This window comes from Mirounga angustirostris, unplaced genomic scaffold (genome assembly GCF_029215605.1).
Source record: "Mirounga angustirostris isolate CCGP_5_RB_7025 unplaced genomic scaffold, mMirAng1.0.hap1 SCAF_9, whole genome shotgun sequence".
Lineage (NCBI taxonomy): Eukaryota > Metazoa > Chordata > Mammalia > Carnivora > Phocidae > Mirounga > Mirounga angustirostris.
Window position 1 is genome coordinate 38,326,450 of NW_026991717.1, and position 27,399 is coordinate 38,353,848.

Consider the following 27,399-nt stretch of genomic DNA (forward strand, 5'->3'; position numbering starts at 1 on the left):
TACAGGGTGGTCTCCCCAAACAGGCTCAAGGTGGTCTCCATCTCGTGAGTCAGTTGTTGCCCTTTTTAAAGTGCTGTTACATCAAGAGGTTAACAAGAAAAAAAAAAAAAATAGACAAAACAAAACCCAAAGGGGAATGCAAAATGGGACTGGAAGTAGGTCCAGGAGAAGGAAGCAAAATAATTTACAGCATAAATCAAACGGAACCCAATACTGAACCAAGAGAGACTCACAGTACATTTATATCCATTGCACATAGCCACTTTGTCATTAGGAACAAGTTTCAGAAGTGGACGGGACGGGGGAGCCGCGGGGCCAGCGCCCGCGAAGTTGCTACAGTGTGTACACAACTGGGGATCCGAGGCTGTGTGGGGCGGGGGAGGCCCCCCCTTTCCCCTTTCTTACCCCCTTCGGTCCAGTTAACCCCATGAGGTCCGATGCCCTGGAGTTCAACCGTGGGGCGAGGTGGTATTTACACTTGGAAACGGAGAAGGGGCCCTGGGCCGAGGCGCCCTGGCGGAGGGCGGGCGGGCGGGAGGCTGTATGTACATCGGTCGTATCCGAATGGCTTGTTCCTCGCTCTCGGCCGCCGCGGCCGCGGGTATTTACAAGAAGAGAGCAGCATGGCTTGAGGGCGCGTGGGCGCGGCCGGGCCGGCCCTAGGGCAAGAGCGGGGGCTTGAAGGAGCAGTTGCCCGTGCAATGGCGGGGCGTCAGCATCTTGCAGGAGAAGTGGTGCAGGGCGTCGTGGGCTTCTGGAAAGACAGTCCGGCGGGCCAGGTTGAGCACCTCGCTTGCCTAGCCTCGCCCGCGCGGCCTACCGGCTCCGTCCACTCGCCCCGCCCTTCCCCTGCCCTCCTGGAGTCTCACCCACCCCCTTCTGGCTCAGGGGTTCTCAAGTGAACGGATCAGAAAAAGGTAGGCGGGTAAGCGAGAGAACCTGGCGATTTAGAACCACTGCGCTGGTGCAGTAGCCCCATTATGCAGAAGAGGAAACTGAGGCACAGAAAGAGGGAAGTCAATCTGCCCACGGCCAGATTTGGATCCCACGGCAGATTTCCCAATGCCCAGGGCTCAAGGGGTTCTTTCTCCCTATTCTATCGTTCTAGAATTATTTCCCCATTAAAAAAAATCGCCATTTCGGGCGCCTGGGTGGCTCAGTTGGTTAAGCGACTGCCTTCGGCTCAGGTCATGATCCTGGAGTCCCAGGATCGAGTCCCGCGTCGGGCTCCCTGCTCGGCAGGGAGTCTGCTTCTCCCTCTGACCCTCCTCCCTCTCATGCTCTCTATCTCTCATTCTCTCTCTCTCAAATAAATAAATAAAATCTTTAAAAAAAAAAATCCCCATTTCCCTCCTCTTGGCTTCTGATCTAGGTAGACCTGGTCTTCCCCTCTCACTGGCCCCTCCATTTACTCATCCATTCATTAGCTCATTCACCATCCACTCACTCATCCGCCATCATTCATTCACTCATTCATTCAGTGGCACAGCCAGAGCCTGGCAACAGTCCTATCTTTGTTCCCCAGCATCCGCACCTTTTAATTTCTGCTGGATGGCATAGCGCGCCTTCCGCTCTTGGTCGAGTTCGTTACACAGTGTGTCTGGAAGACATGGGGAGGGGCCGGTGAGGAAATGAGACCACCCTCCAGCCGGCCAGGGTCATAGCCCGGGCCTCACCCTCTCCCCAGCGCTCAGCCCCTCGAAGAAACAAATCCGGGAGACCGAGGGAGGGAGCATCAATGCCCCAAACTGCAGCCTGGAGGAGGGAGGAAAAGGCCTGGGATGGCGCTTAAAGGCAGACGGATCTAACCAAAATTAAAGCAAACTTAGGCATTACTTCCCAGGTAATTTTACGCCTCGATTTTTAATTTAGAAACCACGGAAATTGCCGCGATAAGAAGTTCAATCACTCCATGTAATGATGCCTGCAAGCCGTTTGCTGGGCTCGCTTGCCATTCTGAGGCTAATCAGAGTATACAAAGGATATTAAATAAAAAAAATAATTGTTAAATTACCTTCAATTTAAATCCAAATGACTGAGCCAACATTGCGGCTCCTGCCAGACGAGAGGCAGTTACGGCCCGTGCACGCGCTCACCTGACTCGCGTCTTACCTCTGACGATTTGCAGCTGCTGCACCATTTCTTCTCGATAAGCCAATTCCCTCTTCATTTGATCCTGAAAATTATCTGTGCAAATTGATTAAGTGGGGGCTGTGCGTCACAGCTCCCTCGGCCCCATTTCCCCACTCCCCATTCCCGCCCCCACCCCTTCGGTCTCGGGCCTGGCGGGAAGCCCCGGAAAAGCAGGGTTCGGCGGCTGGTGCGGGGCGCGCAGCCGCGGCTGCCTGGCCTGGGCTCCGGGCGCGCACGAAGAAGGCTCTCGTGCTGAGTTAGGGTGAGGTGGGTCGGGGTGGGGGTACCTTTGAGACTCTGAAATTCTCGCTCCAGTTTCTTGCGGAGCTCCATTTGCTCCAGGAGCAGTTTTTGCAATTCGTCTGTGAGGGGGCGAGAGTGGGAGGTAAAGGAGGGTGCGCGGGACTCAGGCGTCCCCCACCCCCCAACTACCAGCACCAAGGTTCTGCAGGTCCTGCCCTAGCCGGGAGACCCTGAGATGGGAGTTGTGGAGTGGTGGGGCCAGGAGGTAGAGGCCCTCTACACTGTTTTCCCATTTGCTTCCAAAGGATTGGGGCGAGGAAACAAGTTGCCCAGGGGAATTAAATTCAGGATGGTGGAAGCCATATTGGGCTTCTAGGCCCTGGCTCCAGGCGCTAACCAGCATGGCATCTGCTTTAAGTTGTTCCCAACTCCCTAACCTTAGAGGCTGGCCCAGGACTTGATTTACCCCTCCAAATGACACACCTAATCCCTCTCTTCAATTATACGAGCTGGGTGAATCTGGTCAAAGACTTGGACCCCTGCCCTGAAAAATACCTGTACGCACAACAGCTTGTTCACAATTTCAGGGGGTCCCAGGCCCCCAAATCCATACTAAGAGCTCTTATATAAAGGACCAATGATGTTGAAGGTAATTGCATATCCTTTATAATCTGTGACTAGGAAGAGTGAAAGACCACCAATTCTTCTTCCCCTTCCCACACCACTTTCCAAGCCCATCCCTGGGCTGGTTGAGGGCAGTGTGGTGGATAGCAGGTGGATGTGGAAAGCCCCGTCCGTGCCCTCAGAACCAGCTACAGAGAGATGGCAGGGGCTGCCCTGACCATGGAGCTATTGGGATCTGGGTCCTCCTCCTGGGGAGTCTCTCTGAGAAATCCCACCCTGAGCAGGTGCTGAGGAAACACAGAAATGGGAGGTAGAGGAGCAAAGTGGGGTCAGAGGCTCCCGTCCTCTGTGTCTCAAGGCACGCACTCCCCCTGCAGGTGGAGCAGCAACCCCAGGATCCCATTCTGAAAGCAGGCTCTATCCTCACCCCATTTAGGGCACGCTGTGTGTGTGTGTGGCGGGGGTGGTGGTGGTGGTGGTGGTTATGCATTAATTCCAGGAAAAAATTAACCTCTCAGACATTCCTAAAATAAATGCCTTCTTGCAATCTTGCTTTTCAGAAAAAGTCCTGTTTTCCAGTGAGGTTGGGAGACCCAGATTGCCCTATCTGTCACATGCATCAAGTTCTGAGGATCATTACTCATTGCTCTCTTTCACTGGGCTTTTCAGATAGGCCAGCCTTGGGAATCCAAACTTCTAATGAACCTCTAGGGGTTTGGTTCACTTTCCCCACTCCCTCCCACCCCACACCTCTGTGCCAGCATCATGTGCCCAGAGGATTATCCTTTCCACTCAATGAAAATTGATTCCCCAAGAACCCTGTCTTCCCACACACTCCCCTACAAGAATGGTTCATCTCCCCCCAAGCAGGGTGTAGCCCCATTTCACAGATTTAACCTCACCTCTGGCCAGGTTCTCGATATCTTTCTCCACTAGCTGAGTTCCTGTGATATCCAGGGTGAGCCCATCTTCACCTGGGATACAAGGGCAGGTAAGAGGGGTTCTATCCTGGGAGAGGCCTTGGGAGGGGAAGGGTGAGCTGCTGGGAACAGTGCTAAGTCAGGGAGCTGCTCCAGATCTTCTGCCTTTAGAAGAGACAGTTACAGGCATCGAGTACCATCTACCTTCCAAGCTATCATTTTAGGGGTGTGGCCCTCGTTTTACAAAGTGACCCACTGAAGAAGGACAATGGACTCAGGGAAGGTAGGCTATCTTAGGGCCGGACCTGCCCTCTGACTTGCTTCATGTGGGTGATGGTGTCTCTTATTTCCTTTTAGCACAGCCCCTTCTCTTACCCGGAAGAGCCCCGAACCCACTAAGGAGGAAAGCAACTCAGAAAACCTAGCCTGCACCTCTCGCGCGCGCTGTTTAAATATGTATCAGCCAGCCGCACGAGAGGACCAGCAGCCGCTTACGCTCGATCGAAAACCCCTTTCGCAAGCAGAAACGGTGGGCACCTGGGCGACCTGGGCCCCAGCTTCCGGGTGGGGTTGGTGCGCGAGGGTCCTAGGGCTCACCTCGGTCTGTATTTGCGGGACTTGGTTGGGAGATACTCCTTTGGTCTGGATAGGATTTCCTCGTTTCCAAATCGTCGGCGGTCGAGTGATTGTCTTCCTTATCTGGTTCTTAAAGGCAATAAACCGAGTTTCAAGGAGAAGCAAAGAAACCGTGACCCCGATACGGCCAGAGCTGCCACGGTCGGGGCGCCCGAGCCCTAATTAAAAGCGTTGTGGCCGCCGCTGGTTCCCGGCTGTGCGCCTGGGCTTGCACCCTCAGGCTTTGGGCCGGGCACCCCCTCCCCCGCGCGCGGTCTGCTCATCTCGCGCTCCACGCCCCCTCCCCAGCCCCTCGGAAAAGAACAAGACGAGCAGCCGAGCCCACCAGGGACGAGCGACCTACATCGCGCGCAGATACTGGGGCACCGCGAGCGCGCGTGGCCGCCGGGTCTGCCTGCGCCGCTCCCGCCGAGAACGCGGCCCAGGCGGCGACCCGCGCAGGGTGGCGGCAGGGGAGACATCCTTTCGGGCTCGGCCTGCCCGGATTTCCGAGGCCCTCCGCCCCTCCTCTTCGAGCCACTGGGGCCTGGCGCACGTGAAGGGCTCCCCCCGGTTGGGCCGCAGCTACCCGGCGCTTCAGGGGTGTCCAAGCGCGCAGCCGAGCGCCCGCACCCTCCGCCCTAACCCGGCCTGCCGAGCAGGACGTCGAGGCCAAAACAATTGCTGAATAAATGAGAGGACTTGAAAGAGGTGCCAGGCGCGATTTTAAAAAGGATTGAAGCCAGTGTGTGAGGTGCACGTGAGCGTGTGTATGTGTGGTGGGCCGGGAGGTTTGTTGAGTGACCAAACGATGGAAGTTATTGGGAGTTCTTACTTAGCTTCCTTTTCCTTTATTTTTCTTTCCCTCTCTCGCTTTCTCTGCCTCTCTTTTTTTCTCCTCTCGTCTTCCCTCGCAGGACCGCCCCCCCCCCGCCCGCCCCGGCCCTCCGCCCGCGGTTCCCACGTCACATTGGCCAGCGACCTCGGCAGGGGGGCTGGGGGCGTTACCGTGGGCCTCGGGGGTGCAGAGGTAGGAGGCCGCGGGCCCCAGCGCCGCCGCGCTCTTCACATGCTCGTCCCGCTCTGGCGCGTACACCTGCGGCGGCCGAAAATGACAGGCGGTTAGGGGGGCGCTTGAAGCGGCTCGGGGGCCGTTCGGCCCTGCGCCGCGGCCGAGAGGGAGAGCTGAGAGGGGAGGTCAGCTAGCCCGGGGGACCCGAGCGCCCCCGGCGGCTATGAGGCACGCGGCGCAGCCTGGCGCCCTCGGAGGCCGCATCACCGTTGTAGTTTCAGGGTCATTATTAGCGTCCTCGATAAATTATCAGAAAGACAAAGCGGCTCTCAAGCCCAAGTACTGTTCACAGCGGGCCACCCCCCCTCTTCGCCCATCTCCTTTTCGGCATCTTCCACCAGCCCTCACCCAGTTCCCCCATAAATGACGCCTTTCGCATCCAGCTAATGATTCGTGTTTTAATGGACCTAATGGAAATGTACAAGTATGCGCACCCACTTTCAAATGGCCAACGAATTCGGCTTAGTTGCACAGCCCCGACCCGAACCCGTGGCCCAGCCAACCTGGGAGCCCCTCTCCCGCCCCGCAAGCCGTCTGGACAGCTGCCTACCAGGAACCCTGCGGTTCCCAAGGCCGGAGTTCAAAGGGACTCAGAAAACTACGCGTTGGGGTGGAGGAAGACTCCGGCACCGGTCCTGCTGGGGCCCCGCTTGAGGGAGACGCCGTCCTCTCCTCTCCCCATCAGCTTGTCTTCCCCGGGGCCCTGATCCGCATCTGGGTGCGTGTGCCATGGCCCAGCCCCGCACGCACTTTTCTCTGGCGTTGGGTCCCTTTCTCTGCTCCGCGTTCTTTCTCCAGACCCCTTTTATTTCTCTCTTTCTGTCTTTGTTGCTGAAGGTCTCTGCCTGTCTCCACCGCCCCTCCCCCCACCCAACAAAAAACGTAGCACACCCGTTTCTCAGGCCTGCTGCGCCCCCACACACCCCCGGATTTTCCGAAACCCTCACTCAGAGGTCCCGGCAAGGCCCGCAGCGCTACCGAAGCTGGGCCTACCCAGAGCAGCTGGGGCCTGCCGCTCGAACGCCGGCTCCGAACACAATTCCCGTCCCTAACTTGGCCAGTGCCTGCCCCACATCCCCGAGGTGCCGAGGGGTAAGCGGGGAGGCGCCACCAGCGAGGCGGGTGCGGGGCTCACCTTGGCCGGCGCGGGGCCCCCCAGCGGCCCGCAAGGCTCTCGCAGCTCATAGCCGCCGCTCGGCGGGCTCCTCTCAGGTCTCCGCACCCCGTCGTCGGCCGCCAGGTCCCCAAATGTTGACCGGCTGGCTGCTGGCAGCCCTGGGCGGCGCCGGGGACGGGGGCTGCCGCTGTCTGGGGAGTCTGTGGGACCGTCGGCGCCCGAGGAGGTGGTAGACGGGGGCCCGGCGGGCTGGTCGGCGTCCGGGCCGCCTCCCGCGCTGGGCGCACTGGGTACGCCCGGCTCGGCGTCGTCTGGAGCGCACTCATCGTCGGGGAAGCGGTTGGACTCCACGTCCACCTCGGGCTCGTCGGCAGTGTCCACGTCGGGCGAGGCGGAGTGGTAGCTGGAGCTGCCCTCGCTCAGAAAGTCTGGGCTCACGTAGCCGCCGCCGGCCCCCGCGCCCGGCCCCGGCCCCCGAGCAGGCCCGGCGCCGTACGCGTCGCGGGCGCTACCGTAGAGCTTGGCGATGCTCTCGGCGTCCTTGACCACAGGTCGGAAGGCCGACACGTAGGAGCCTTTGCGGGCGGGCGGAGGTGGCGGGGGCAGTGGGGCCAGAGGCGGCGGCAGCGCCTCGTCAGCGCCTTCCTCGTCCAGCGGCCCGCGGGACAGCGCGCTAGGACAGCGCTCCTCTGCGCCCAGGCCGCCCTCCTTGGCCGGCTCGGCACCGTCCAGCGACTCAGGGCCGCCGCCGCCGGCAGCCGCCGCCGCCGCCGCCGCCGCCGCCGCCACGGCGGCCGCCACGGCCTTGGCTTGGCTCTGCGCAGCTGGATAGGGCGGCACCGGGAGGCTGCCTGCCGCCGGCCAGAACATGGGAAACGTCGGGTACACGGTGGCGGCGGCGGCCGCTGCAGCCACGGCCGCTGCGTCCTTGGCTGCCCCAGAGGGCTGGTGACCCCAGAACATGGCGCCGCCGCCCGGGCCAGGGCCTGACCCGGGGGGCAAGTGGCCGGATCCGGGCCCGCCCGCGCCTCCGCCAGGGCCCGCGCCCGCGCCGCTCCCGGTGCCTGGGCCTCCCTTGGGCTCGCCCGCGCCTAGCACCGGGTCGTCCTTTTTGGGGCAGAGGCCGAAGGCCGTGGGGAAGCCATAGGGATGAGGGAAAAGCGGCGGGGGCAGTTTCTGCAAGAGGCCAAAGCCCTTGCTGGGCACAGGGATCACGGGGTAGCTGCGTACGCCGGCGCCGCCACCAGGCCCTCCAGGGCCCGGCGGGCCGCCGGCTCCCGCCGCTAGACCAAGTCCCCGCTGCGGATGGGGAGGAGGCGGCCCAGGAGGCCCGGTGGCCTCGTCTTCGCCACAGCGCAGGGTTTTGTGGGGCGGCGGGCCTGGGGCCATCTCTGCCCCGCAGCCCGGGCCGCCCCCGGCGCCAGCACCCCCCTTCCCCTGCCCACCCGACCCGCCATTAGCGCTGCCGCCGCCTCCTTGCAGCGAGAAAGTCCGCTTGCGGGTGCCTCCGTTGAACATGGCCTTGACGTCCTCCCAAGCGTGGCTCAGTTCGTCTGTGGCCGACTTGTCACTGAGTTTGAGATGACGGCGCCACGAGTTGAAGTTGGCGGCGTCGGGCTGCGTGTACTTGGCGTCGGGTGTGCGATGCGAGTGGAAGATGAACTTGTTGGGCGAGAAGTACATGCTGCAGTAGCCGCACTTGATGCACTTGGCACGCGAGCTGTTGTAACGCGCGGGGATGAAGCTGCCACGCGAGCCCCACGCGCACTCGTGCACCACATCGAAGGCGAAGTTCTCGGGCAGCTTGGGTGGCTTATGCTCTCCCAGGAACGACTTGCACAGGCGCTCGGCCTCGCGCTTCGTGATCATACCGCAGCGGCGCGAGGAGATCGGCATGGCCCCGGCCCGACGCAGAATCTCCAGCTGCACTGGCGTGCACTGCACGCACGTGATGCCCAGGGCCACCCGGCGGTTGTGGATCTCATTGTAGCTGTAGTTCTTGAGGAGAGTGTTGGAGATCTGCGCCAGGCAAAGGCGCTCCTGGCCGTCGATGACCAGAGACACGATAGGCACCCCGTACAGCGACGTCTCGCCCACCTGGTTGGGTTTGAGAGCGCTGGAGCCCGAGTAGGGTTGCAGCTCCTGCTTCGAATTGGGTGAGGAGTTGCCCTCGCGCCCCGGCCCCAGCTGAGTGGTGAGAGCCTCCATGCCGCCGCTCCTGCGAAACAGAGAAAGTAGAGAGCAGATGAGCCATTTTCAGCGCCACCGTGGCTCGGCCCGCCCAGCGGGGTGCGCCGAGTTGGGCGCGCGGGGAAACTTGGCTATGGGGAGTCCAAGCTCATTCGTCCCCTGGACGGGAGCCTTTTGTTATTCAGACTCGTGCTGGCGCCACAGCAAAAGCCCCCGGGGTTTGGGGGAGAAGAAGGGGTAATTGAGACCTCAAGAATGCCCCGGCAGCTAGGAACCCAATTTTGTTTTCGGATTGTGGAGGAAGTGGGGCCCAGAGACGGAGAGTGACTTGCCCAAGGCCACACAGCAAAGCCATTGCCTAACCCAGGCTTCCCAACGTCCAGATCCGTGCGCCTTTGGCTACCCTCGCAGCCTGCCCTACCCGCCCGGGTCCTGAAGCCCGGACTTCGGGGACAGGCTGCCCCTCTGCTCAGTCGCGCATGCACGCGGGCGGGCGGGGGAGGCGCTGGGAGGGGTACGGACAGGGGAGGGGCGGTCACTGCCCATCTCCAGACAGCAGGGGGCGGGGGGGGCAAGGAGAAGGAGGAGGGTCTCGAGGCCGTGGGCGGGGGGAGGCGGGGGGAAGGAGGCTGAGACGACCGCTGTTCGCGGTGCTGAACCCGGCTCTCCAAAGCACTCTGCGCGCGCCTAGCCCCAGGGCGGCCCCCACCGCACCCAGTTCCGTGCCAAGCCGGTTCCCCGGAATAACAGCACTGGTTTCCACAAATCCGAGCTTCTCCTCTCACGCCCTGAGCCTCGCTTTCGTTGAGCAGAAAGATTCCGGCTGGAAATACAAACCGTTTTTTTCCCCAGCCATCAGTGGAACCAGGGTCACGCAGTTCCTAACCACATTTTCTGCATTTTTAGCTGCGTTCCGGACCAAAGCCGGTTTCCATCCGGGTTAGCGCGTGGGGACAGAGGGGTTCTCGAGGAAGTTTCTCAGGAGCCACTTCTTTGCTTCTAACAGCCCATTCCCTAAGTTTTCCTCCTTCTTCAGATATGCCTTTCCTGCTCAGGCTAAGTGCAGTCTCTCCGGGCTCTGGGCTTCCTCTTTTGGGGGCGTCTCCTCTCTGAGTATACTTCAAGCCGGGCTGTCCCAGTTCATACGGGTTGAGAAGAATCCTGGCCGGTGTCCGAAGCCACAAGGCTCCAGGTCAAAAGTTGCTGCCGGTCCCACGCTTTGATCTCTGGCCCAGGCAGGGAGGCAGCCTCTCCCGAGGACCTCAGCAGCGGGAGGACCCAGGGACTGATGTTTGGGGCCCTCTAGGTCGCCTGGCCCTGCCACGTGTCCTCAGACACCAAAGGCTCTCATCTGGCCCACGGCTGCAGGCGCTCCTGAGGCCCAGGCAGCTCAACCCCGTGGGCCCCTCCCCTAAACTCGTCAGGAAAGGCAAATCCATTTTCAGAGGGGCAGCTCCTGCGAGACACGGGATCCGTGTTCAAAAGCCTTCATTGAAGAGACTGGGCTCCTCTTCTGTCTGTCTCTTCCCCTCCCTGTTTGTCTAGGTGCCCCCTCATCTGTCGATCTTATCTGTCCCTGAGCTGCCTGTCTCTCCCAGCTCGCTCCTCTTTCTCCCATCTGTCTTCATACCTTCTTCAAGTATCAAGCTATTTATCTGTTATCTGTCTGTTTCATCTTCATCTCCGCGGATCGAATTGAAACAAGTTGACCCTCCTTTCACGTTGAAGTCCCTTGTAACATCTTAGGAGGCAAAAACACTGTCCTAACTCCCCAGCCGACGCAAGCCCTGCACCCCCCTGAAGAGCTCTCAGGTGGGCTTGGGGAGGTGACGGGGGGGGGAGGGCTCCGCGGCTCTGGGAAATGACGATGTCTTCTCGGTTTCCCGAAACCTGCAAGTGTGCCCTGCCCGCATGCAGTGAAGGGTGCTCCTCAGGGCAGAGCGCGTCCTCTCCAAGCTGCGGGTCTGGGGGCCCCGCGGGCTTTTCCGGAGTGGAGGGGGCTCTGGGCCCCAGAGCCAGGAGAAGGGGGGCCCTAGGAAAGGAGCCGAATTTCGAGGGCCAGAGCGGAAAGCCCGGGCAATGAGCTGTACGCAGCGGCCAGGAGCAGCCGCCAGGGCTGCTTGCGGGGCCCTCTCCGGCTCCTGGGGCTTGAGGGGTGAGCTTGGAGAGGGCGACGAGGCGGGAGGCGGACAGCAGTGGGAGTGAGGCGATGGAGTCTTTAGGTATAATAATAAAAACAACAGCCGCTAGAACCCAAATCGGAACTAAACGAAAAAAGCTGTAGGGGCAGGGCGCGGGGGCTGCGGGCGACCGGACGCGGGTACTCACCGTGCGGCGGCGGCTGGAGCCGGGCGAGCGGTGAGAGGAGGTGCGCGGCGGGCGGAGCGGCGGGCGGGAGTCCGGGATCCGCCGGGCTCTCCGGGTGACGGCGCGGCCCCTCCCCGCGCGCGCGCACAGCCGCGCTCCCGGGCTCCTCGCGCTCACACCCGCGGCCCCGCTGGCCCCTCCCGCGCGGCGCCAGCTCTCAGCGGGCGCGGGACGCCAGGGCCCCTTGAGCGAAGACTTGTGCCCGGCGCCGCTGCCCCCGAGGCCCCGGACGGGCCCGGAGCCGAGGCCGAAGCCTGGAGCGCATGGCGCGGCGACGGGCACGGCGCGATCACAGCCCGAGTGGCGAGGCCGGCGCGGAGCGGGCGCGCCTGACAGCTGCGAGCCGGGGCGCCACACCCACCGCCCGCGCAGTCACTCGCGCCCTCCCGGGGTCCTCTAGCCCGCGGGCCACGCGCCGCGCCCGCCGCCTCCTGCAGCTCCCGGGTCTGCGCGCCCCAGGTAAGCGGCCGCACACCTGCGCCCTGCGCCCGGCACCTGCGGCCCACGCTCGCCAGAGGGGACAGGAGGGAGGAAGGGCCTGGGGCCGCAAAGTTTGCCTCCCTGAACGAAGTGGGGAGGGCCCAGCTCTCCGCGCCGAAGGGCCAGGAGTTGTCTGGGCCAAGGCCGGTTGACCGGGCTGAGGAAGGCTCTGGAAGAAGGGGCGTGAGGAAGGGCATCGCACTTTGGGGCCAAAGCAGTGGATCCCGAGAGTGGCCCCGGGGAGCCAGTTGGGTAACCAGCGGCCAGCTGGGGCAGAGATAAGGGTGTGGGCTATGGGGGCTGGGTAGCTGGGAAGGGGCAGAATCAACTTTCCCCACCGCTTCTGATTTGGTTGGAAGGCGTCAGGACAGCTCCAGCCTGGGGAGGGGCGACTCCTTCACTAAGCAGTGGAATTGGATTTGGGCCACCCCTCCCCCCCTTGATTGCCTCCCTCCACCAAGAGCGACCTGCCCAGGGTAGGCACTAAGTCATCGCTGGGAGATACCCGGGGTCAACTACTTTCTAGGTGGCTGCTAGAATCTTCTCCAGCTCTCCTGCTACCTCAGTTTCTCCGAGGTAGGGATTTAGCCCCCTGATGCTACAGACACCCCTTGGCATCTTCTTTCTTTGCAAAGCTCCATTTCTCTCCACCCTTCTCTCCCCTCTCTGCCTGTAGGTTTCTGTCTTCACTATTCTTTCCCCACACTACCCCTTTGGGTCACCGTGTTCTCCCTTTCAATCTCCGTCTCGACTTCATTCGAGTTACCAGTCTCACCCCCTCCCTATTTGTTCATACCCGGGCGCCCCCTCGAACCCCCCCATGGCATTAAGTGTCCTTAATGGACACGTTAATTAAACTGTAATTAATCATACTGTCCAGCCTAAGTTTGAACAATTACCCTAATCAAACAGAAGTTAATAATGGCAGGGATGGCCCGGGGCGCGGCGGGCCGCCCGGGCAGGGGACGCAGCGGCCACTGCGGCTTCCGACGTTGGCAGCAGCGGCTAGCGCAGCCCGCCCTTGGAACCCGAACGGCGCCATAAATCTTCCGCGGCCAGCGGCGCGGGGTCGCCCTCGCCCCCGCCCCCTCGTTTTCCCTTTCTCTCTGGGTTACAGGCCCTCTCCCCTCCTGCATTCCGCCTCCTCTGGGGTTCGTCACTCCTCCTTCATCAGTCCACTTCTCTCCTCTCGTTTTTCTCTTCTCCCCTGGCTCGCAGGGACCCTGGGAGAATCCTCTGGGGGAGCGAACGGATGGCCCAGGCCTTGCCCTTGGAGAGAGGGGGCCCGGCCTGACTCGTTTGTCACCTCCTCCCCTTGGCTAACGTGTTATCTGAAGCCTCAAAAACTACCCCCAAGTTTAAGGGTTCTGTCTGCTCTGCGGGGTCCCTTCTAGAGTGGCCTCTTGCTCTTTCACCTCCCTCGGTTTCCATCTTTCTCTCTCTTGGACCTCCTTGCCTTTCTCTCTTTTCTCTCAGAATCTGCTCAGTCCTTTTCTCTGCCTCTGTTCCCTCCATTAATGTGTCTTTCCTAGGCTTTGCTTCTGTCCCGCTCTAACTCTACCTCTCTTTACCCTCCCCCGCCCCGTTACACTTCCCTCCGAGGTAAACAGGAACCCATTTTCCATCCCAGTCCGAAAGCCACCCCCACCCTCCACCTGCTCATCCCCCTTCCCTCTGCCCGGCCTCCCCCATCCCATAATTACAATCCCGTTCGGTAATTATTCTTAGGCTCCTAATGATTTTTTAAAAGGCATCTCAGAATTCGGTGTGGTAGTGACAACGATCGCAGAGCCAGGACGCCCCCGGGGTAGTGGGGAGGTGGGAGTGGAAAGAGGAGGGGCAAAGCCTGCCTGTCCTGCCTCTATTGTACTGTGAGGGCCAACAGCGCCTCCGGGCCGACCTCTAGGGCGTTTCCGGCAGCCGGGCCCCAGGGCCCCCGGGGACTTCTCAGACAAAAGTTCCCTCCCCGGGTTGTGGCACTGAGGCGGTGCAGGGGTCGCGCCTGCGTCTCCGTTCAGCACCAAGCTGCGGACAGCTCCCTGCACCCAAGACTGGCTTCACAGACCCACCCAACGCTCCATCCAGGATCTGAGCTGGAGAAAGACGGCAGGCGCGTGGAGAGAGGCTGGGGAGGTGACATCGCTCTCTTGGGGGGTAGTGGTCTCCAGTGAGCGGGTCTCGGGGGTCGGGTCTGGGCTCTTCTCTGGACCAGCATCCGGTTGGTTAGTATCACCATGAACCGCATTTTACAGTTGCACAGCCGGTTCTCACAGTGGCCGTGGGAATAGGTAGGGATCATTTATTCCCATTTTACAGGCAGGAAACTGAAGGTCAGGAAGTGAAAGCCAACCCACCCAGATTCCCCAGGCAATAAGGGACGCAGACTGATTTCCCAGACGCCAAATGTAACTTGCACGCTGCTGGGAGAACCTCACTTAGTGATGGGAAGATAAGGGATGTGCAGGACCGCGCAGCTCAGGAGGAGCTTTTATTATCACACAACACGTCGTGCAGAGGAAACAGGCCTAGCAATGCCAGGTCACTTGCTCAGGTTCAGGCAGCCAGTGCGGGGCAGCGCTGGGGACTTGAACTCGGGCTCAGACGGGGGAGGATGGGACCCGTCTTCCTCAGAGGGAGCTGTGGATCCTGCAGCCCAGTGCAGAGTCTGGGAAGCCCGCAGCACTCAATGCCCTTGGTCTTTCTGACCCCCATTAGCGCGGATTCTCTCTTTTATCCATCGCGGGGTGGCACTGAGGTCGGAGGGCCGGACTCCGATCACGTGCTCCCCCACCCCCCCACCCCCGCCGGATCCGCTCTGCCTCCGCGTCCCGGGCGTCGCGTCCACGCGGCCTGGTGCCCGGGAGCCCATTCCAGCTCCGGCAAGGGCTGGGGCTGGGCGGCCGCGCCTTCTCCACAAACACATATCTTTTACCAGTTGAATTAACGGCAGTTTTCGTCAGTTAATTAGGTTTAATTTACATAATTAGTACAGTATAAAGAGGATTGGGGATAATCATGGGGTACGTAGCGCTTACTGTGTAAACACGTATTCTGAATTAAAAATCAGATGTAATTAAGGCGCGCAGGCCCTGTTTAGGCAGGGTTTTAATTGTAATGAATTTCTAATTAACACTCAATGATTGCCAAATGCAAAGGGCTGTAAAATTTTCTTGTAGTTTTGCTAATTTATTGTTTACTTAATATCTGGATATTAATCCGACGGCCAGATAGACCCGAACCCCGCCCGGCGGCCTCAGCCCGAGCCAGTGAAGGTGGCTGGGCGGGGCCTGCTGGGCCGCAGTCGGAGAGCAGTTACCAGAACCAGCGTAACTGTGCTCGGAGCTACCCGCCCACCTCGCTCTGGGTGCGGCCGGGAGGCCTGAGGCTCCGGGAGGGCTGGGACTTGCCAGAGGCTGCACACTCTGGGTTTCTGTCGCCCAGACCTGGCTCTTTGGAATCAGAGGCCAGGCCAGCACTCCTCCCAGCGGAAGCCTCCCAGCTCCTGGTCATCGGAAAGAGCAAGGGAAGTTGAGGCCCAGAGCCAGTTGTTCTGTTCACCACTTGAGTGACGTGGACCTTCACTTGGCTTCAGTATCTGTCTGCATCTATAGGATGGGCACACTGTCCAGCACCTATTGAGAGCGAAGGATTGACCCACTCAGGAGGCTCATCTCTCTTCTGGAGCCCTGGGGGGGTGGGGAGTGGGACCTAAGCACCTGGGCTAATGTAGATTCCGGAGCCAAGAGGCTTTGGGAAAAGTTCAAAGGTCATAAGGCCTGGTTTTGCTCATCCTGGGGTTTGCTCTGCACTTGGGGAAGCAAGTTAGGCTGGGATGGCCTGAGTGGGGAGCCCAGGACCAGATTTCTTTGCCTCAACCAGACATAGAAGCCTCCAAGACCTGAGCAGAGGTATATGGAAAGAGGGTGGGTGGGCAAGTAGCTGGGCTGGCCCCAGGGCTCCCTCTCCCTCCAGATCTCTAGTTTGGGTCCCTGCTCATATCCCAGCTACCCTCCCCTCCAATGGCTCCCCTCTGGTCAGCGCCAGCTTAGCCACAAGCCTCTTTCCAAGGTCCTTAGCATGGGGAGACTGTGGGCACGCAGAAACTTCCTACCAACTGGAAGAAATACACCAAGAAAATTCAATGGCATCTAGAGACTTCTGACCCACAGAGCAGACTGGCTTCACTTCTGTTTCCAGTGTCTGCCTTTCAGAAGTCTCAGAATGCTCTCCTGGACACAACACTGGGCCTCCTCTAAGTCTGCCTCCTTCCCTGGGCCCGCATCCCTCTGTCTCGTACTGTTTTGTTTTCATCATTAGATTGCTCACCAATTAATACTTCCCAAGTAGTTATTTATTTGTGAGTATTTTCTGAATCTCTCCCTGGAATGTTTTATTTGCTATTGTATTCCCAGGGGGCCTAAAACAGGGTCTAGCATACAGTAGGTACTCACCATATTTGTTGATTGAATGAGTGAACAGCATTTTAGCGTAAAGGCTGTGAGCCCCAGCCCAAGTCCCAGTTGACTTGCTGGCCATAATGACTGAACGGTACCCTTGGTGTCTAGTGGCCAATTGGTTCTTCAAGAGTAGAAGGTTCTGTGCTCCCTGGTGATGTCTAGGAGGTCCTGGGATTCCCACCATCCTCACAGGTTCAGGCAAGATTCCTCAGGTAGAGCCCCCAAAGGCTTGCTCTCTTGAAAGGTGGGAATAGGGGTGCCCAGGTGGCTCAGTCGGCTAACTATTGGTTTCAGCTCAGGTCAGGGTCCTGAGATCAGCCCTGCCTCCTGAGATCAAGCCCCACCTTGGCCACCTCGCTCAGGGTAGAGTCTGCTTGAAATTCTCTTTCCTTCTCCCTTTGCCCTTTCCCCAGCACACACTCTCTCTCTCTCATTCGCTCTCCTAAATAAATAAATAAATAATAAAATCTTTTCAAAAAAGAAGGTGGGGATAGGTACTGGCAGGCAGGTGGGGGAACAGCTGGTGGGCTTGCTGAGCTCTCCTTGGTTGTAAGGGGCTTCCTTCCCAGGGCCTCTTTCCACTCAGCGTGGATGGGGAGGGCTGGAAAGAGGATGGACTCTGGAGCCAGCAAGACCTGGGTTCAAATCCCAGTTCTGCTCTGAGTCTTCAAACCCGCATCAATGGAGTAGTCATAAGGGTGTTACGGCGATGTTATAATGATTAAATAAGCTGCTGGGTGTATGGCACATACCCAGATCTGGGGCTAGAGGGAGGTGCCTAGGGTGCGAAATTTAAGGAGACATTTTCTTTCTGGGTCCTGAAAATCCTTCCCGTAGTCTCAGCCTGCACAAAGCACGTGACAGAGTGGATGCTCAGCATACGTGAGTTTTCCCCTCCTCGACAGCCTCAGATCACTTCCAGACAGCTGCCTGAGCATTGGTGGAGTCCAGGGTGCTGGGACAGGTCAAGATTTACTAAGGTGTAATTCACATACCACACAATTCACCTATTTAGAGTGTACAATTCAATGGTTTTTGTATATTCAAAGAGTTATGCAACCATCAATTTTAGAACATATTTATCACCCCAAAGAAAAATCTTGTACCCATTAGCGATCACTCCACAGCTCCCCACCCTCCCAGCCCTAAGCAACCACTACTTTCTGCTTCTATATATTTGCCAATTCTCAACATTTCATCTAAATGGAAACACACCATGTCTTTTGTGTCTGGCATCTTTCATGTCACATAATGTTTTTAAGGTTCATCCATGTTGTAGCTTGGATCAGTGCTTTATCCTTTTTTATTGTCAAATAATATTCCTTTGTATTGGTATCCTTTATTTTGTTTATCTGTTCATCCATTGATGAATATTTGGGTTGTTTCCATTTCTTGGCTATTATAAATGAGGCTGGTATGAACATTCATGTGCAAGTAATTTGTGTGGTTGTATGTTTTAGTTGTGTGTGTGTGTGTGGTTGTATTTTTTAATTTCTCTTGAATATACATCTAGGGGTAGAATTGCTGGGTCATTTAATAACTCTACACTTAACCTTTTAAGAAACCATCAGACTTTTTCCAAAGCACTGCAATTTTACATTCTACCAGCAATATATGAGGATTCTGGTTTTTCCACATCCTTGACAACACTTATCATCAGCTCTCTCTTTTAAAAAAGATTTTATTTATTCATTTATTTATTTATTTAGGGCATGCCAACATGTGTGTCAGGGGTGGGGAAGGGCAGAGGGAGAGAGAGAATCTCAAGCAGACTCCCTACTAAGCACAAAGACCTGATACAATCTCACGACTCTGAGATCAGGGCCCTGAGATCACCACCTGAACATTAATTGGCACCCTACTGGCTTTCCTGGTTGGGAGAAATGATTATCCTTCTTTCCCCAGGAGAGATGGGGCCTCCCCAGAGAAGGGCTCCATCAGCCTCCTCCCTCTGCAGATGCAGATGGATGTTCACCATAGTTACTCAAGAATTAAGAACCAGTCATTCTGAGTCAAAACCAAGAGTCAGATGCTCCACCGACTGGACCACCAGGTGCCCCATCGTCTCTTTTTTTTTTCTATAACAATAGCTATCTTTGTGGGTGTGAAATAGTATCTCATTGTGGTTTTGACTTGTATTTCTCTAGTGACTAATGATTTTGAGCATCTTTTCATGTGCTTATTAGCCATTTGTACATCTTCTTTGGAGACATGTTTGTTCAAATCCTTTCCCCACTTTTTCAATTGGGTTATCTTAGTTTTATTATTGAGTTGAAAGAGTTCTTTTTTTAAAGATTTTATTTATTTGAGAGAGAGAGAAGGAGAGAGAGAGAACACATGAGAGGGGATAGGGTCAGAGGACGAAGCAGACTCCCTGCCGAGCAGGGAGCCCGATGCGGGACTCGATCCAGGGACTTCAGGATCATGACCTGAGCCGAAGGCAGTCGCTTAACCAACTGAGCCACCCAGGCGCCCGAGTTGAAAGAGTTCTTAATATATTCTAGGTACAAGTCTCTTGTCAGATACAGGTTTGGCAAATATATTCTGTGAGTTGTCTTTCCCCCTTTCTTAAGGGTGTCCTTTAAAGCACCAAAGTTTTAATTTTTGATGACACCCTATTTACTTATTTATTTTTTAAGATTTTTATTTATTTGACAGAGAGAGAGAGAAAGCGAGAGAGGGAATGCAAGCAGGGGGAGTGGGAGAGGGAGAAGCAGGCTTCCCACTGAGCAGGGAGCCCGCTGCAGGGCTTGATCCCAGGACCCTGGGATCATGACCCGAGGCAAAGGCAGACACCTAATGACTGAGCCAGCCAGGCGCCCCAATGACACCCAATTTATTGATTTTATTTTTTCCTGCTTGTGCTTTTGGTATCATATCTGAGAGCTTTGCCAAACCCAAGGTCGTAAGATTTACACCTAACATTTTCTTCTAAGCTTTATAGTTTTAGCTTTTACATTTAGGGCCATGATCGATTTAGAGGTAATTTTTGTGCATGATGTGAGGTAGGGATCTAAATTCATTCTTTCGCATATGGATATCCAGTTGTCTCAGCACCATTTGTTGAAAAGATGACTCTCTCCCCATTAAATTGTCTTGGCACCCTACTGGCTTTTCTGGTTGGGAGAAATGATTATCCTTCTTTCCCCAGGAGAGATGGGGCCTCCCCAGAGGAGGGCCCCCTCAGCCTCCTCCCTCTGCAGATGCAGATGGAGTTCACCATAGTTACTCAAGAATTAAGAACCAGTCATTCTCCAGCAAATATCATGGAGGCTTTCCCCCTTTCCCACTGATAATTCACTTCCCCAGCTGCCTTCTGGTGTCTGTGGAATGTGCCTCTTCTACTACACCGGCCTGGGATGGAGTGACTACGGGGTGTTCTGTCTCTCTGTTACTCTCTTGGAGTAAGAGTCCTAAGAGAACATAGCCCGCATCTTACAGGGGGCAGTTGTTCCTGAGGGAGCAGCTTGCACTTTAGGCAGGTATGGGTGTAAATCTTAGGGCTACTACTTCCTGGCCATGTGGCTTTGGGCAAATCACTTTGCCTCTCTGCACCTCAGCTTTCTCGACTGTGAAATGGCATCATTGGATTGGCATCATAGGATTATTGGGAGAACTAACTGAGATGAGATAAGCCAAGGGCCCAGCACCGAGCCTGGCATATGGTGGGGGCTCAAGTTTCCTTAGCTGGTACCACTGGAAGTGGGAAAGTGCCCTGCTCCCAACAGCACGGCTGCCCCCCCAGCCCTCATCCTCTGGTCCTTTGCCCTGCTTTATTTCTTCACAGCAATTGCTCTCACCTGAAGTTATGGTATTCTTTCTTGTCTGTCTGCCCTGCCGGAACGTGAGCTCCAGAGTGCAGGGACTTGCCTTGTTCCTCACTGTGTCCCCAGCTCCTGGCACACACGAGGTGCTGAGGAAGTATTTGATGAATAACAGTGTCTGCAGTGCCTGCAGTGGGTACTGCTGAGGATCCAGGGAAGCCCCGGGGCGTTCCCCGTGCCAGCTGGTGCCCAGGATGGCTGAGGTCCTGTAAGGGCCCAGCCTCCAAGGCTCAAGGAGGGGAGTGGAGCTGGAGGTCCGAGGGAGCCTGGCTCTTGAAGGATGGGTGTTGGTGGTGCTGGGTGCATGGTGCTGGGAGAGAGCGTGAGGGTGCAGGTGGGTCAACGGGGAGGACCACTGAGGACGGCAGCCTAGAACCTGGGCTTTGTAAACTGTCAAGGGATATATACATGGGTTTGTTCCAAAGGCATTTGGGCAGCCTGGGCTGGAAATGAAGAGGAGACATTGTTTTAGTTTCTGCTGCTGCTCTAACAAATGAGCACACTGTTTTAAAACAGCAGATTTATTATTTTACAATTCCGGAGGTCACAAGTTAGAAGTGGGTCTCCCTGGGCTAGAAGCAAGGAGCTAGCAGGGTTGTGTTCCTCCTGGAGACTCTAGGGAAAATCCGTTTCCTTGCCTTTTCCAACTTCCAGAGGCCACTTATATCCCTCGGCTCCTGGCTCCTTCCTCCATCTTCAAAGCCAGCAGCCTAACAGCCTCAAATCTCTGACTCCGCTTCTCTCCTGCCTCCTCTTCTGCTCTCAGGGGCCCCCATGATCACACTGGGCTGACCTGGACAATCCAGGATAATCTTAACTTAAGATTAGAGGACAGGTGATTAGCAACCTTAATTTCCCTTAGCCATGTAACATAATATATCCATCATTTCTGGATATTAGGATGTGAATTTCTTTGGGGGGGCGGTTCTCTTATTTTGCCTCCTACAGATGGAGGGAGGCAGACAAAAAGTGGGGAGTCACAGGGACTGAGGAGTGGCTGTGTGGGGGTGTAAGTGGGGTGGGGGGAGGGGCATGACCTACCTGTCCTGGTCAGCATCAAGGATGACTTAATAATGACATCAACAACCCATGAGGTGGTACTGTCATTACCCCATTTGACCAATGAGGGAACTGAGGCTCAGAGGGGCTAGGCATCCTGCCCAGGGCCACACAGTCCGTCAGTGGAAGAGCCAGGACTTGGGTCCAGGTTTGTGTGACTCCAAGCCCATTTCTTTCATTGCTACATTCCACCATCTCCCCCACTGGATTGCCAAAAAGGGACCCTGGAGGCCCCAGGAGAGGAGAAGGGCTTCATTTGCGCGTCAGAAGACTCACACCGAAGGCTGCCTCTCCCACTGCCTTGCTGACTAAGGGATTTAAAATATATATTTTTAATTATTATAAAAATAAGGAAACTGAAGAGCACCTACGCCCCATGGCTCCACAGCATTAGGATCTTGTTCCCAGAGGCAGGAGGACGAGGCCTCCTCACTGAGTTCGCTGTAGCCCCACCCTTCCCCCCCATGTATTTATCTACACGTCCCCCCCCACCCCACCCCAGCATCTCTCCTGAATGCTTGTGCTGCCCCAGCTCCTGCCTTCCTGGGCCCTCACTGGAATGAGGCAGATGGATGGTGTAAGAAAACAAATCAGGACAGCACAGCGAGGCCGGGCAGTGACCGGGGCTCTGGGGGCATAGGTGGACAAGTGTGCCCATCCCCCCCACCCTACCCCTCCCTCCCCAGAACTGCATTTCAGTCTTGGAGGATGAGTCGGAGTTAGGAGGCAAAGGGGTGGCTGGGAAAGGTGTCGGGCTGAGAGAACTGCCTATGCAAAGGCTTGGCTCATTCGGGGAGCAGAGCATCACCTCCTGTGATGGAAGCTGGGAGCGGGAGACAGAGGGGGGCTAATCATGCTCCGCCCTTGCAGGGGTGCTGGGAGGGCCAGAGGAGGTGAGGCTGCAGGCAGCCTGCCGGGCCCAGTGGATGCTGCAAGAAGTATTATTTCTTTTCTTTCTCAGAACGAAAGTGATCTGACCTGGGCACTCTGGGTACCCGTTTCCTCTTTCTCCATTCTGCCACCCTTGCTGCTTTTCCCAGTGTGTACCCCCACTGACTTCCCTACTACCACCCTCCCCCCCAAAAAAGGGGGGGATAAAAAGCACATCCCTGGGAAGAACCTGTGGCACAGCCTGACTCCCCCGACTTGAATGCCTTTAACTAAGTCTGTGGACAGGAGAGACTTTTTAATCCCTTGCAAGTGAATGCAAACTGTTAGGGAGATAAATACAGGACAGGGCTGCCGATGGACTGTTGGGCTCAAAGGAGGGAGATTTGTCTCACTTTAGAAGAGGGACCTGGAGGGCTCAGCCCCATCGACTCGTTCATTGTGCTCTTATCTGCCAGAGACGTGGTGACACCACAGCAATTAAGACAAACTTTAGTCTGTAAGTTCGTGCCTGCAAATCTCTGGCTTCAAAACGAGACAAATGATAACGCCAAGGGAGGAAACAAAGTCTTTTTCAGACTGTCCGAAGCCACAGCCAATATTTGTAGTTGTTCAGCACAAAACTTGTCATTCCGAGGCCCGGGCACCCCCGCCCCACACCGGAAGCCTCTCTCCAGGTCGCCACGCGGCCTCCCGCGGAGGAGCCCCGCCCGGCCAGCTGAGGGGGGCCTCCCCGTTTCCGATCTGCCCACCGGAAAGGAAGCGCCCCCAACCCAGCCCCACCACTGAAGGCTGGCTGACTTCCTCCCACTCTCCTTCTGCTGCCCCCACTCCACGCGAGCAGCCAGTGCCCACGAAGGGCCAGGCTCGGGGACTTGGCCCTGAACCATCCTCTGCCTGCCCCGGGCTCCCCCGCCGGCCCCTCCCCACATCGCCACACACCCCTCGGGGCTGCTGCTGGCCGCGTCCCACCTGCTTGTAGTGAAAACACCCTGACCCTCCGCGTGCAAGTTAGGACCTGGTCCAGAACAGTCTTGGGAGTCCACCTGCCCCAGTACCGCATCAGAAACTGCTGGCTCCCTGCTTGCCCTCCTGGCCAGCTTGCCTGGCACGCCCCCCACCGCCGCCCCCCCCCCAGGACGCAGGGCCCCGTGTTCTGTCCCCCCTACTCCCCGCTACACTGAGAACAGAGGCTCCCATCTTGATAGGGCCCAGACTTAGCTAAAGGATGAAGCTCTCATGGGGAACGTGGGCGGCAGTCAGTGGGACAGGGGCCGCCTTTGAGGCAGCGTCATGGCCTCGCTGGGCTCCCCCTGCCAATGTGGAGGTGGCTGACCATCCCCTTCCCACCGACCTGTGTGACCGAGAGGGTCCCGTCTGCCCAGCACTCCTGGGACCCCACGCTGAGGTTATACTCTGGCCTTCAGTCTTGAGTGTGTATAGATCTGGAAGCATATGTTCAGCAGGAGCACAAGGCTCTAGGACCTTGACCTCCAGGCAGGGCCCCTGCAGCCTTCCCTAGCCAGGTTAGAGTACTCAGCCCACCTGGCACTTGCCTACCATCCCCCCTGAGCAGGGCCCCAGGCTGGAGGCTCTGGGTCAGACTGGTCTGGGCCACAAGGACTCTGTCTAACCACACCTGGGGAACAAGGGTCCCACTTTCCTCCCTCTGTCCCCAGGGCCTTTTTGAAGGATCTCCAAAGCTCTGGGATTCTGTAACCTTTATTTCCCATTTGGGAAAAACCAAAGGACAGAACTGGGAAGGGACAGTGGGCTGAGTGCCAAGGGGCCTCCATGCCTCCAAGCCAGGGCAGTACCTGCTCCCCTGTGTGACCTGGGGGCCCCGTGAGGACGCTCCTGTCCTAGAAACGCTCCCCTTCAGCTCCCCCTGAAGTTCTGAGAGGACGGGAGCTGCATCTCACGGGGTTCACGTCTCCAGGAGGCTCTGGTTAGGAGGCAGACGGGCTTTACTGTGGGTTGGAGCATGAGGCCAGGACAGGATAGTGACAAGTCCTGGGAGAGGGAGCTGCTCCAGGGGCCTGGGGCCCAAATGCCCCCTCCTTCCATTCTGTCAGCCCTCCCTGCCACACCTTGGAGCGCCTTGCCCCTGCCAGCCCTGGCCAGGCCCTGCGGAGAGAGGAGTAGGACTCATCCCTGCTCTGGGGGGGGCTCACAGTCTGTACCCAGAGAAGGGAATAAAGAAGCTTCCAAGAAGAGGTGCCATTTGAGATGCCTGATGGGACATGTGGGGGAAGATGGGTGGGGTGGCATTCTGGGCAGAGGAAGAGCTCACTCCTGCCCTTTGTGTTCCAGGTCTCAGCCCTCCCGTGGCCCCTGAGCAGAAGAGGGTCTTGCTCTCCAGCCGGGGGCGGGGGGGGGGGGTCTTTGCAGGAGAACTCCTCAGTAATTGCCCAGTTCCCCATCTTTCCAAGACTTTGAATAGAAGGAAACTTAGACCTTGGGGGCCACCCCAAAGCAGGGGCTTTCAACATGGGTTCCATGAGTGAGTGGGCTCCAGGGGTTCCAAACCTAGTTGTGAACAAAACCCCATGTGTGTGCATGTGGGTGCACATAATTCTGGGGCAAAGTGTGTCACTTCTGTGGGATGCTCATGGGGGTAAACCCTGCTCCAGAACATCAGGGCTGGGAGAAGTCGCAGGGCTCCTTGAAATTGACGCCTGCATCTACTAATGAGGAAACTGATGCTCAAGATGGACACATGCCCAGTCCGAGGTCAACCTGGAAGCCAGACCCGGTCTACAGTGTGCCCTCTGGAGCAGTGTCTCCCAGTATCATTGGGGGGCGCTCTGCCTGTGTGTCCCGGGGGCTGGTCACAGAGCAGATCCCTGGGCCCCATTCCCACAGATACTGACACGGCATCTTTGCACACCAGTGTGTGCGTGTGCAATTCTGTGCTAGACAGAGGATGGGGCACGTGTGTGCAAGTTCACAAGCACATATGTATGTTTGGGAAGCTGACTTCTGGAGCTGTGGTTAAAGGTGGGGTTCGGAGTTCCAAAGCAACCTTTGCTACTTACTCGCTGGGAGACCTCGGGCCATGTCTCTTGGTCTCTCTGTGCTTCAGTTTCTCCATTTGTAAAATGGGCAGATTACTACTACCACCTACCTCATGGCATTGCTGTGAAGATGAGAGTCGAAGTGAGCCCTCAGCACGGGGCTGGCCTGGAATACCTGCTCGTTTGCGCTCCCTCCCCTGGCTTGGGATTTGGGGATGACAGGCTTGCTGGGTGCAGCTTCTTGAAGCAAGGGTAAGCATTACATCTGGGTGGTGGCTGCCTCACATTCTGGGGTAGGCAGACCCCTCTGGGGAGGCCCCGAGCTCTCCCCGCTCCCTGAGTGCCTCTTCTCCGGGGAGTCCGCGCTCCATGCTCCTTGCAGCCCTCCCTGCCCTGAGCCCTGACTTGATGGCCTGGGCCTCATCCAACTCTGCGACCTTCCCAGCCCCAGGCAACAGCACCTGCTCAGTAAGAAGACGAGCGCGCTGTTGGAGGCCGAGGGGGCAGCTGGAAACCTGTACCACCTGGAAAAGTGTTACTAAAAGCAGGAGGACTCCAATCCTGCGGGAGAAAACAAAATGATGCCTCACGGAGGGCGGCTCCTTCCTGGGCAACAGTCCGAGCCCAGGCTGGGACTCACAGCCCCGCCACCTCAGCCATTCAGCCAACAAACATTTATTGGGCACCTGCCGGGCCGGGCTCTGTTCTTAGCACGGGGGTTACCGTGTGAAGAAAACAGACCAGAATCCCCGCCCTTGTGGGGAGTGTACATAGGGGACAGGAAGCGAGAAGACAGAAGACAGATGGTGAAAGGAGTGGTTTGTCACATGGTAACAAATGCAGTAAGGAAAACGTGTAGGTAGGGAGGTGTGGAGGCTGCAACTTTAAACAATGGTCCGGTCAGAACTCACTGATATCTGAACACAGATCTGACGGGTGTAGAAGTGAGCCACGTGGCTACGTGGGTGACAGGGCTCCCACCCCAAGTACAGAGGCCTGTGTTAGTTGGCATGATACCTGGCTGCCAGTAACAGATCAGCAAAGGAATTGTGTTCTAGCTCAATGCAGCATGAGCTGCATCCCTCCACGTGGTGACTCAAGGATTCAGGCTCCCTCCATTTGAGGCTCAGCCTTCCCCAGCCTTCCAGCACAGCCAGGAGAAAGTAGAGTGGAGAAGGCACATCTGCACCTTATGCTTCTTGGCCTGGAAGCAACGGACCATCTGCTCTGTCCTTCCATTGACAAGCACTAGTCACATGGCCCCCTTAAATGCAAGGGGGTCTGGGGGATGTCCTCCTGGGCTGGGCACTGACTTCCCGCAACCGCCCTTCACGATGGAGGGAGTGTGAACCTCCTGGCGTCGGCTAGATGTCTCTGCCGTGGCCCTCAGTGGGCAGTGTGCCTGAGTGTTCAAGGGTCAGTGAAGATGCCATGTGGCTGGAGGGAGCTGGGAGTGATAGGAGTTGAGGTCAGAAAATAATGGGGGCAGAATGTAAGGTCATACAGGCCTACACACAGGCCTATTGTTGGGTCTTCGGCTTGTCCCCCGAGCCAGTGGAGCTCCGCTGGAGGTTCTGAGCAGGAAGGGACCATGACCACCTGGCTTTAACTGGCTCCCTCTAGTGGCCGTGGAGAAGAGAATGCGGGGGCAGGGCGGGAGTGGGGAGCCTGGTGGGAGGCTGTTGCGGTGGTCCAGGCGAGGGGCCTTGGAAGAAGACAGGAGTGGTGGAATCAATACATTTTGAACGTAAAGACAACAGGTCTTCGAGGTGGGACAGATGTGGGGTGTGAAGGAGAAAGGAGTCAAGGCCGAGTGCCAGTACGTTAGCTTGGGCACTGGGAGGATCTCCCATCTCCACCACTTACTGAGACGGGAGAGCGGTGGCATCAGAAGTTTGCTTTTGGATATGTGGAGATGCCACTTAGACCTGCAAGTGGAAACCCAAGCCTCTGTGAGCCTCAGTTCGTCACCTGTAAAATGGGCGTGACCACACTTACCTGGCAGGATTACCAGAGGGCGGCTGTGAATGGCCGTGATGAGTGAGGTTCGCAGGTGTGGGGTCAAAGGCAGTGAGAGGCAGCTTGCTGTGGAGGAGCCGGAGGTGTGGTGTGGGAGTGGGAGCTGGGAGAAGGGCCTCAGAACCGCTTGGGGCCTTTTCCAGTTCCTCACCTGCTGCTCCAGGACAGATCACTGTGTCGGAGTGGGCGCTGCTGTCGGGATAGACAAACGCTAGTCCAGCACGGAGCATACAACAGGGATTCTGAGGTCCTGGATCTACTGCTGGCTCAGCTATTCCTTGCCATGGGACTTGGTTCGGGGACCTGCAGGCCTCGGTCTTTCGTCTGTCAAATGGGCTGGGCTGGGGTCCTCCTTACGGCACATCCGGAAGCAC

The 27,399-nt window shown here is 57.4% G+C and overlaps 2 protein-coding genes across 3 annotated transcripts in view; both read right to left on the reverse strand.

The window, feature by feature from the left end:
- SKOR1 (SKI family transcriptional corepressor 1) lies at positions 1-27,116 on the reverse strand. Of its 2 annotated transcripts, none has more exons than XM_064570248.1 (9): positions 27,005-27,116; positions 6,743-8,942; positions 5,544-5,631; positions 4,518-4,625; positions 3,903-3,974; positions 2,421-2,495; positions 2,113-2,187; positions 1,535-1,600; positions 1-754 (listed from the first exon to the last, which is right to left on the reverse strand). In XM_064570248.1, exons 2-9 carry the CDS (start codon positions 8,930-8,932, stop codon positions 660-662), a joined length of 2,769 nt encoding a protein of 922 aa, XP_064426318.1. In that variant the 5' UTR covers positions 8,933-8,942; positions 27,005-27,116; the 3' UTR covers positions 1-659. The 2 variants fall into 2 exon arrangements, with proteins under 2 accessions (XP_064426318.1, XP_045757844.1); XM_045901888.3 differs by lacking the exon at positions 27,005-27,116 and adding an exon at positions 9,163-10,898.
- Positions 27,090-27,399, reverse strand: part of MAP2K5 (mitogen-activated protein kinase kinase 5) — a 245,996-nt gene continuing 245,686 nt past the window's right edge. The window contains exon 22 of the mRNA XM_064570255.1: positions 27,090-27,217. Coding sequence (XP_064426325.1) covers positions 27,173-27,217 — 45 coding nt within the window. The 3' untranslated portion in view covers positions 27,090-27,172. The remainder of the gene's footprint in view (positions 27,218-27,399) is intronic.

Excerpts from the sequence above, each read along its gene's own strand:
- SKOR1 (XM_045901888.3), bottom strand. The coding sequence starts at position 9,269 with ATGGCTTTGCTGTGTGGCCTTGGGCAAGTCACTCTCCGTCTCTGGGCC. Across the intron at positions 5,632-6,742 it reads GGGGCCCCGCGCCGGCCAAG|GTGTACGCGCCAGAGCGGGA; the intron begins GTGAGCCCCGCA and ends CGGCCGCCGCAG. Across the intron at positions 3,975-4,517 it reads TCCCGCAAATACAGACCGAG|GTGAAGATGGGCTCACCCTG; the intron begins GTGAGCCCTAGG and ends CTTGTATCCCAG.